We start from the raw sequence: 11,297 nt of genomic DNA, 5'->3' as shown, positions 1-11,297 counted from the left end.
GCGGCCGCCCCAAGTGGTGAGCCCGGCCGGCGGCGCCTGCGCCTGGCCTTGGTGGAGCCGGGCGGCCGGTAGCTGAGGGGGCTGCCGCTCCGAAGCGGGACTGCGGGGGCCGACCCCCCTTCCCCCGGCCGGTCCCTGCGCGCCGGGAGCCCGTCAGGAGAGAGCGGGGCGGCTCCGAGGCCGAAGGCCCCACCGGTCGGAGTGGAGCCCCCACCCCGGCGAGTGCGAACGGCCGCGCCAGCCCCTGGGGGCGGCAGGGAGCAGCACAGGCCGGCGGCTGCCGCACCACAGCGTGGCGGCTGCGCCTCCTGGGCGTCCCGAGGCTGCCGGCGCGGGGGGAACTTTGGGGACGAGGAAACTAACCCGGCACCAAGCGCTGGACCGCCTCGGCTCTGCCGGAGCAGGGCGGGCTGCGGGCGGGAGCCAGACAGGGCCAAGTCGGGCTTGTTCCTCCGCGTCAGCGTCAGGAGTGGGGATGGTGCGGCCGCGCTGAGAGCCACACGCTGCTAACACGCCTGGCCTCGGGAGGCACGGGGCTTTTCCTCTTCCTTTGCGGTGAGCAGCAAAAAAGATGGGGAAGAGGTCCTTTCCCGAAGGGGGCTGCTTCTCACTCTCCCGACAGTGAGCTGCACTTATTGGAAAGGACCTGGGGAGTGACAGCAAAACTGCAACTAACTTGGAACAAATCGCCCCCAGTTTGTGGACTGGCAGCTGGACATATCTACTACAGCCTTACATTAGAATATGTGGGCCTGTCTAGGTCCCAGTCTCCTGTTTGTCTTGCCCTGTTTGAAGGATGAGTAACTGAAACTTGTGGACCTGCCTGGTGGTTTCTTTAAACAGGCAGTGATTTCTTGAAGAATTTAAAAACAACTGTCCTAGGAAAAGCCCCAAGTCAGAAAGTTAAAGTATCACGCTATTTATTGTTTTTAAAGTCCTAAGGACCCATCTCCTAAAGCGCTTAAGAAAATCTGGCAACATGGCTTCCCCACCCCACGAGCAGTTACTACATCACCACAGCACTGAGGTGAGCTGCGACTCCAGTGGAGACAGTAACAGTGTGATGGTCAGAATCAACCCCAAACAGCACCAGGGTTGTTCCTCTTCCAAGCATTGCAAGTACAGTATCTCCTCCAGCTGTAGCAGCTCTGGGGAGTCCGGAGGTGCCCGCAGAGCAACAGGAGGAGGGGGAAGCAGTGGTGCAGGTTTGCGCAAGAAGAAGCTGCCTCAGCTTTTTGAGAGAGCTTCCTCCAAGTGGTGGAACCCCAAGTTTGACTCCAACAATCTGGAAGAGGCCTGTATGGAGAGATGCTTCCCGCAGACCCAACGTAGGTTTCGGTATGCCCTTTTCTACATAGGTGTGGCCTGTCTCCTCTGGGGTTTATATTTTGGAATCCACATGAGAGAGAAACTGATTGTCTTCATGGTGCCAGCTCTGTGCTTCCTCTTAGTATGTGTAGCATTTTTTCTGTTCACTTTCACTAAGACCTATGCCCAGCATTATGTGTGGACCTCACTGATCCTCACCCTCCTCGTTTTTATTTTGACTCTGGCTCCACAGTTCCAAGGTTTGACACCTATCTCAGGAAGTGATGACACATCCAATCATACTCTCCCTGTGAGAGCGACGGACACTTGCCTTTCTCAAGTAGGCAGTTTTTCTATGTGTGTTGAAGTGCTCTTGTTGCTCTACACAGTAATGCACTTACCTTTGTATTTAAGCTTGTTTCTGGGACTATCCTACTCAGTCCTTTTTGAAACCATTGGTTATCATTTCAGTGATGAAGACTGCTTCGCACCCCTTGGAGCCAGTGTAATTTACTGGGAACTGCTGAGTAAAGCCTTGCTTCACATCTGTATCCATGCTATTGGTATTCATTTATTTATCATGTCTGAAGTCAGATCAAGGAGCACATTCTTGAAAGTGGGGCAATCAATCATGCATGGAAAAGATTTGGAAGTGGAAAAAGCACTGAAAGAGAGGATGATTCATTCTGTGATGCCAAGAATAATAGCTGATGACTTAATGAAACAGGGGGATGATGAAAGTGAGAACTCAGTCAAACGTCATTCCACCTCAAGCCCCAAAAACAGGAAGAAAAAACCCTCCATACAGAAAACCCCCATTATATTCCGTCCTTTTAAAATGCAGCAGATTGAACAAGTGAGTATTTTGTTTGCTGATATTGTTGGCTTTACTAAAATGAGTGCAAACAAATCTGCCCATGCATTGGTGGGGCTGTTGAACGATCTGTTTGGCCGCTTTGACCGTCTGTGTGAGGATACCAAATGTGAGAAGATAAGTACTTTGGGAGACTGTTATTATTGTGTAGCAGGATGCCCAGAGCCCCGAGCGGATCATGCCTATTGCTGCATTGAGATGGGTTTGGGTATGATTAAAGCCATTGAGCAGTTTTGCCAAGAGAAAACAGAAATGGTGAACATGAGAGTTGGAGTTCACACTGGGACAGTCCTTTGTGGCATTTTGGGGATGAGGAGGTTTAAGTTTGATGTGTGGTCCAATGATGTCAACTTGGCCAATCTAATGGAGCAGCTAGGGGTGGCTGGCAAGGTCCATATTTCGGAAGCTACTGCCAAATATTTGGATGACCGTTACGAAATGGAGGATGGAAAGGTGATCGAACGAGTTGGCCAGAGTGTGGTAGCAGACCAGTTAAAAGGTATGTGCTTTATTTTGTAATGAATCTTCAATGAGGCGGAATGTACAAGGTTTCCTGTTAACTGACGTGTGCTTTACTGACCTAGGCAAATTGAGTAAGTTTTACATTTACCAGTAAAAGCTTGAACTCAGCAACATAACAGAAACTGCAGAATGTGACACTTCAAGCAGGGATGACGGGTGTGAAAGAACTTCTAAAGAACTTGCAATATTTGCTGACTTCAAAATTCCTTAAGAACTCCCCTGAGGGAATGTCTCATAAGAGAAAGTAAACTTAAATATCTTCATTATTCAACAAAATGTTCTTGTTTCAATACAGTGTGACATCTTCCTAATTAACTTCATGTGCCATACATAAGGCATGTGTATTTTTGCAGACTTATATATAAAAATTATGAGATTTTGGTACTGAAAGTTGGATTTTAACCACTGTAAAAAAAAAAAAAAAAAAGTGAGTTAACGCTAGTTATTTACTTGAATAGGCATTTTGGTGGGAAATGACATGGATTCATAGAAGAAAACTGAGCAGTGTGTATAGTTTGATAGCAAGTTGTTACAGTTGTGGAATTAAAGCTTGGGGTTGGAAAAAACTACTCAAGGTGGTTAACTGAGCTGATAAATGCTCTGATCTTTGTGGCGCTAAGAAAAGTTCAGGTACATGCAACAAATACAAACTTGCTATTAACAGAGGAAAAATAGATCTCTCCAATATCTTTCATTGTTGATATGGTTGTCTAACATTTACTTTTTCTTTGGTGATCATTTTAGATAGAAAGCCTTATTTTTTTTTTTTTTGTATAAAGAATGCTTGAGAGTTCATGTAGAAATGATTGAAGTATTGTAGATTTAACTGCATCTGTCTTTGAACATATATCTTTTCTGATATCGAAAACTCTGCCCCATTGTGAGTGCATACATCACAAGCATTTTCTGTTTCTACAATGTCATGTGAGTGGTGCAGATGCATTCTTTGCCCTGCAGAGTTTACAGTTGAAATTGGATAATAGATAAAATGAGCAAGGGAGTGGAATGTAGCAGAAAATAAAAAGTATTTGAGATTGTTTAGGTTAAGCATGATTTTTCCAGTTCTTATATTTCTTCATTGTACATAAGAGCTTGTGGAGGACATGAAGGGGCAGAACTTGTGGGAACAATATGGGTGGGCTATGATGGAGAAAGAAAGAAGGTTGATTGTTGGTGGTAACAAAGGTGAGAGGTAAGGTCAGAAGGATCATGGATAGGCCAGTGAATATGGAAGTTAGGAGAGTAGTGCAAAACAATGGGGTAGTAGAGTGAGTGACTGACTGAGTGACAGTGAGTTGGTATAATAGATGAGCAGAGTGGCAAAGTAAAATCACATATGGCAGACAGCTGTTATGGTGAAAATATTACCCATTTTCTTGATGAGAACATTAAGTTATTTGTCCTTACAGATGTGATGCTCAGGTAATGACATGTGAAGTGTAGATGGAAGGAGTGCTAGAGGGAGAAATAAGTGGTAACACAGGTGGTTGGAGGCTCTGAAGGCACAGTTAGAGGCACTGAAGCAGAATGGGGGCTTCTTATTTTACTCAGAGTTTGGGTCAGGGATTTTTTATTTTACTTAGTGCTGGTAAAAAGTGTTGACCCAACTGACAGCTGAGGATACTGAAATCTTTAATCTTCATTTAAAGAGGGATAGGCAATAATATACTTTTAAAAAAGTCAGATATTGGAAAAGCTGTCCCATTACTGACCTGCGTTGACTCTGGCCTTTCTGGTAAAGTTTATTGGAAAGGTTGTGGATAAACAACTCTGTTTCCTTGATTGTTGTCAAACTGTGTACTGAGCTAGGTATGGTTCAAAAGTTGTCCTTGTGTCGATGGATGATGATCTAGTAATGGATGAAGATTAAATCCCCTTGCTGGTCTTATTAGGTTTATCTGCTACCTTCAGAACTACTGATCACAATGTGGTATTCATACACTTGTGCATGACAGTGAAAGTTGATGCTGCTGCTCTTATGTGAATTTGTTATCTTCCGAGGAGATCATAGAATCACAGAATATCAGGATTGGAAGGGACCTCAGGAGGTCATCTAGTCCAACCCCCTGCTCAAAGCAGGACCAATCCCCAATTTTTGCCCCAGATCCCTAAATGGCCCCCTCAAGGATTGAGCTCACAACCCTGGGTTTAGCAGGCCAATGCTCAAACCACTGAGCTATCCCTCCCTCCAAAGTGGAGTATAGAGCAGTTATTGCTCTACCTTGAAGTTGCTGTCCTGTGGTCTTCTTCGAGGTTCCATTTTGCCTTCACACAAGTAGAGAAGGCCATTAGTAGGTTTAGTAAGGAAGCATCTGTTGCATTATTTTCAATATGCTCATTACACTCAGCTATAGATTCCTCTCTCTCTTACAGTACCTTTCACAGTTTCTGGTGGTGACTAGGAGGTTGTGGACAAGGGCAAATTGATTGAGGCTCCATCTAGATAAGACAGAAGTGATGTTATTGGGTTGGGGGAAAAGTAATAAAGAAGAGATGGTAAAAAAAAATTCTGACCCTCTGATTGTGTGTGTGCGTTGTGTATGTCACACACGTTTGCATCATAAGAGTCTGATTAGAATCCCTTTTGTTATCTCTGGAGGATCATTTGTCCATGATAGCCAAGATTTTTTTTTTTCATTTGTGTCTGGCTAGGAGCTAGCAATCTTTTCTTTCCAAAGTGACCATGCCTCTTTAATTCATGCCTTTCTCCCTTCCAGTCTTGATTACTAAAATGTGCTGTGCACAGGGTTGCACATTAAATCCATTCAGAATTGACAGCTAGTGCAATAGCAGCAACCTGTTTGTTAACCAGAATATCCTGCTATGGGCACATTCAACAAGAGCTTCATGGTCTGTACTGGCTGCCTGTGGTTTTCTTTTAAGAGTTTAAGGTATTAATATTGACCTAAAATGGCTTAAGAGTTTTTTGCCTGAAACATTGCCTCTCTGTGCTATATTGCTACTGTTAAATTTTGTGGAGGCACTTAAGCTGGACCCCTCTCAATATAGGAGTTGGATTTAACCTATTTTATACATAGCCTATCAAACAGAGATTAGATGGTAATGGCTTTTAAAGGGATGTTATCAACCTAAATATCACATTTTTCTGATTTTTTTACTTAAACTTATTATAAAAGAATTAGAAGAAAAATGTTGGGTTTTTTTTCAATGTGTGTTGTGCCTTTGACAGTACTACATGTGTAGTCAGTTTCACCTGTCGCAATATGAAAGACTTGCATAAACAGTGAAAGAGAAAAGAAGTAGGTTAAATGAGGAAATGTGACTTTTTTAAAGCACAAAATTTGGCAGGGACTCAAGTAGGCATAGAACCCGCTTTTAATTAAATTTTGAAAATGGACTAGTTTTCAAGTTAAAGTTGTTTGGATTGAAACTAGGATGTAGAGATGAAAGATGGTACCAATCAATAAAATTTTCTCCAGAGCCATTCACTTGTGCCCCCCTCTAACCTGTTCATGGAACAATTACTTTAATGACAAAAATGTGAAATATATAAAGTTTTTTTTCTCCCTTCTCTTGTTATAGATCAGCAACTATCTCACATCTTCTTACTTGCTCTTTACATATATGCAAACATAAATAAAAGTGTGTATGTATGTGGTTTTTAAAACAAAATCATACCTGTATGCACTGGGTGTTGGATATGGTCCCTTTCCCTCATAATAGCGGTGCTGAGAGCTATTATGATGCGTATTTTCTGCAATGTGTTGTCTCCTCATTACCTTTTTTGCAGGGGCAGGGTACCACAGTGTAAGGTGGGCATAAGAACATGAATAAAACAGAATAAAGAAACAGCACGGATACCAGTTTAGCATACCAGCAGTGCTTTGTACAGATATGTGGGGTATCTCAGTCCTGCTTTAGAGAGATTTATTTTTAAGCAGGAGTTCTAAGAGAGTTCTGTAGTAGGAATTGAAGTCTCCAGTAATTGCTTGTTCTCTTCCCTTGTCCTATGTCCAGGACCTTCTCAGTGGCAAGATGGGTGTTTGTGAGGTGATGTGGTAATAGGAAGGTTTCTTTAACCTCATGAGTAGGTCTTCTGTGGGAATGAGTTGATAGCAGACAGAGAGAAAAGGAATATTGTTGAAGTGGTGTAAGCCTAGGTAGGATATTAGCACTCTGCTCTAGCGTGGTAGTGCTAACTGTAACAACAGACATAAGATTTATTTATTCTTCAGTATTTCATTTCTCAATCTCCTCCTCTTCCCCCCGGACGTTCAGGTTAGTTTAAGATTTTCTTAATAATGCAATCCTATTTTGCTTTTTTATATTGCCTCTTTTAATTGTGTGTAGTGCCATAGTGGGAATGGTGGGCTTGTTAAGTTTGATACTAGCTACTTTCTGTTTCTGGAACACATGCTGAGACTGCTTTTTGTAAACTTAAAAAAATTCTCTGGATGTGTCTGATTTAGAAATTTCAAGCAGTCAAGTCTTTCTTTCCCCATTTTTGCTGGAGATCTCCTTGGATGACTAGGAAGCTGGAGTGGGAACTTTTTCAGTCATGTTACTGTGATAAAATGCCATTACACATATAAAATCCTATGAGTTGTCACCACTGGAGACATACAAATGAAAATGAGAGTTCTGTCACCAAAATTGAAGTTAATCAGACAAGGTGTTTTGTGAATGTAAATGTTTTTTAAAAAAATTTCTTCTTGATCCTAGTTTGCAAGTGGAAAGTAGAAGACAGTTGAAGTTAATTGGATTAATCTAATGCCGGACAGAGGAGCACGTCCCTCCTCTGCTGCATTCCCCCTCCCCATCCATCTGTGTATGTGCCTATGCACACGTGCATGCATATACTTTCTCTTCTTCAGAATACCCGAATCCTTAGGAAGAAAGCCTTGCCCCCTGGAAACCTTGAGAGGTCTGGTGCCAGGAGAGGCATTGCAGGGTTTGGCTGGGGAGTGATTGGGGGAAATCTCCTTTGGTGCTCTAGAAGTCAATAGATGGCTCATTGAGCCTCTTCTAAGAGGAAGGCTAGGATTCCAACAAGCCTCTTAGATAGGACTAATGAGCGATTAATAGCCCAAGGCCTGTCGTGAGGAGGCCAGTAGGCCTCCTGAAGCTTCCAGGGAATGAGAGCCCATATTAAACCTCCTAAAAGGCTTGCTAAGGGTTGATACATTTACCTCAGCAATGCCCTACTCCAGGGTATCTGCTAAGATCTGCAGCATTCAGATTCCCCTCCTGAGGATTTTAGGAGTGTGCATTAGAACAACATACCCCCATATCTCAATGTCTGTACTTTGACCCGTTAACCTTTTACCCCCAATCGGGGAGATTGCAGATTATGTATTCCTTAGGCCACCCGTTCCTAAACCGAATTTCGCACCCCTTGATAATCTGTACCTTATTCCCTAATAACCAGAAACTTCTATGCTTAAACTCTGTACCGTTTTCTTTTTACTTCAACATCATCTTAATAAAATTGTTCTCCCGCTGCAGACATCAGACGGGTAGCCTGCACCCTCTCTCCTAAAAAAACCCAGAAAATCCCAAATCCCTTTCCCCTTGCTTCCCAATCCTGTGCGAAGGCTATTAAAAAAGTCAAAGAAAATTCCCTCACAAAACATAACAATTTTAGTTGAATTGAAGTTAAGGTTGCAGGCAGGTATCAGTGCTTTGAGGTTTTATTACTTTCCATATGCAAGTTAAAAAATCTAGGAAATTCAGATTTAAGGTTAAATTTATAAGAAACCCAAACCTTTGACAGTATGGAAATTCACAGTTATAGTAGCCAAGCGCCTTAAACTTTGCTCCCATAAATGATACTCTGAGAAAAATAAAAACTGAGACTATCTTATCTAGCCTTAATTTTCACTATATCAGTGACCCCAAAAATCTAGAATATCTGAATCTTAACCATATGTGTACTACTTTACAGCCTTCTTCAGTCATACTCAGTGTGTGTGAGATCTTCATGAGTACCTGACTAGACACAAAGTATAATGAAAGAAATTATTCCCCACTCTTCATTAAGGGCTTGACTCTGGGAGTTGGTGAGGGAGCTCAGTACTTTGCAGATGGAGTTCAGCATCTCATGGTGTCTGGCCCTGTGATTCCTCATGGCAACCAGTTCTCCAAGTGCCATTACACACACAGCTTGTTTGTCTCCATATGCTAACTTAATACACCCAGATCATAAAATTACAGCACTTGTATGAAAACAGAAAAAGTTAAGATGGTGATAAATTATGACACTTAGTATCAGCAGCGTGTATTTATGATATGCTTGATAAAAGCAGTGTATGTGGCAGGTTTTTTTTTGATATTTTACCTTCAAGGAAGGGAGAGTGGGCTGGCATTTCTAATGGACAAGATGAAAGCATCAGCTATCTTAATTGTGAATTTCTATACTTAAAAAGCTTTGAGGAAGTGTTCCCTGGAAGATTGAGTATGAGGTTAGGAGTCAGAAGATCCTGAGATCTAATCCTGAATTTCACTGATTCACTGTATATAGTCTTTGGGCAAGTTACTTTACCTTTCTGTAGATGGAGATGACAATACTTGCCTCACAAGGGCCTTCAGACAATTAGTTAATGTCTGTACAGAGCTTTGGATATATGAAGTGCTAAAAAAAAATTAAGTAGTAAGTTTGAGTTTCTTGTAAGTTTAACCTTGACTCTGAATTTGGTCCAGTAAGATGTTACCTTACCCACCTTGTCTCTCTGGAAAACCTATGCATTCTTGAAAAGTAATATGCATTAAAACCACTGAAATATGCAACATGCTTGTCTTCACCTTAGTCTAGTTTATCTTGTGTGGAAATTATACTGTATTGTGGATGTTTCGTTGTCCTGCAGAGGCCTCATTTGGGAACAAATTTCTGTAGCGTGTGTCCACTGTCATCTCTGTCTTGTTTGCTAAAATACTGCTGCCTAGTCCCTGCAGTGACAGCAAAATAAAAGAAAATCTATCATTTGCTATATCTGGTACCAATCCAAGTGTTTTGCTTGTGTTCTAATCTGCTTGAAGTTGTACACATTTGGTTAAAGTTAGTTCATTTAGGTATTGTTCTGGGGTAATTAAGTGCCAGTTAGTGATACCCTTATACATGTTGTGGTGTTACTTAAACTACAGGTAGTCCTAGGAAGTAAAAAGGCCCCTCGTGGAGAAAGCTGCTATTCATAAAGAGTATCAGAATCTGGCCTTGTGTGAAGAAAAGGGTTGAAAGCAATGTGATACACAAGACTCAATTCCCTTGCCAAGTTATTCCTGGATTCTTGTTAATTAGCAGTCTCCGAATTGGTTGCAGAACTAGCAGAAAATAGATTTCTTGCTTTTTTTGTAAGGACAAACTGTGTGCGTGTGCGTGTGTGTGTGTGTGTGTGTGTGCATGCGCACGCGGCTTTGAGGAGCAGGTGGTGGGGTGAAAATTACCAATAGGCAGTAGAGGTTGACAACTTTGGTAAATATGGATATGTACTATGGCTGTTCTGACAAATTAAAATGTATATACTTGTATTTAATGACACCGTAACTGAGAGATGTGTGCTATAGGAATAAATTGTGCTTTCAAAAGTTGTTTCATGTTATAAACATACAGAAGGACTGCTATGCCAAAATTTTTATTTAAAACTTCATATGTTCATGATACTAACGAGTAGAAGTGACATTTTACTGTTTGAAAGAAGCATGGTCTTGAAATTTCTTTTTATCTCAGTGCTTTTTCATAGTTTACTAAGTAACTTCTGTTTTCATGATTTTTGTTTATGTAAAGTACTGTATATCAAATGGAGTTCATTGCATTGCTACCATACTGTTAGCTACCAGTAAAAACTAAATTGTTTTATTTAGAAAACTCAACTAGATCAGTTTTTATTAAGTGACCCTGACTTCAAATGTGTCTTTATTGTTGGTAGTTCTGTAAATCAAATCTTTACACGTTTTCTTTCTTTAAAGGACTAATAGGGCCCATCCTGTAAAGTGCTGAGCATCTTCGGCTCCCTTTGACTTTAATGAAAGATAAGAAGGAAATAGCACCTGGCAGGAATAGTTCTGTAGTGAGGAAGTTCAATTTACAATGGTTCTTACAAAATTATCAGTAAATATTTTAAGGCATTATTTTCAAAGAGACCAAACAGTATTGGATCCAACTATTTTTCTGTATTGTGCATTAGGATGTCAGCAAGGATTATCCAATTTCCTAGTAAGTACTGCTAACAAGCAATCTATGTTTCAGAAGTCTGAGGGCATGTCTACACTGCTCAACAGTTTGGACTAGAGGGTGTGAAGAGCAGTGCACTGCAAAGTGTTGCGCAGTAACTCCCCAGGTGGATGCTTCAGGCACAAACTAAAAGGTCCCTTCTTTGCATTAATGTAGTCCAGTTTGAAGAGGGCTAACTTAATGTGAACTAAGAACCTTTTAGTTCATATCTGCAGCATTCCCTGGGGTTATTACAGCACAGCACGTTGGTGTGCCATGCTATTCTGATCCCGGTAGTCTGAACTTGCAGGGCAGTGTAGATGTGTCCTGAGTCTAAGTTTATAGATTTACTGTTAGTACTGGGTAGATAGTAGGGTTGCCAGGCATCCAGTTTTCGACTGGAATGCCCGGTCGAAAAGGGACCCT

At 41.7% G+C, this 11,297-nt stretch overlaps 1 protein-coding gene across 2 annotated transcripts in view; it reads left to right on the top strand.

Annotated features, from left to right (window-relative positions):
* The first annotated feature begins 307 nt into the window (after positions 1-307).
* The window catches only part of ADCY9 (adenylate cyclase 9), a 175,026-nt gene continuing 164,036 nt past the window's right edge, over positions 308-11,297 (top strand). For both annotated transcript variants that reach the window (XM_077828819.1, XM_077828818.1), the window contains exon 1: positions 308-2,681. In XM_077828819.1, the coding sequence (XP_077684945.1) occupies positions 980-2,681 (1,702 nt within the window). In that variant the 5' untranslated portion in view covers positions 308-979. The remainder of the gene's footprint in view (positions 2,682-11,297) is intronic.

This window comes from Eretmochelys imbricata, chromosome 10 (genome assembly GCF_965152235.1).
Source record: "Eretmochelys imbricata isolate rEreImb1 chromosome 10, rEreImb1.hap1, whole genome shotgun sequence".
NCBI lineage: Eukaryota > Metazoa > Chordata > Testudines > Cheloniidae > Eretmochelys > Eretmochelys imbricata.
The sequence above is the reverse complement of the archived record's forward strand: the minus strand, read 5'-3'. Positions and strand labels throughout refer to the sequence as shown.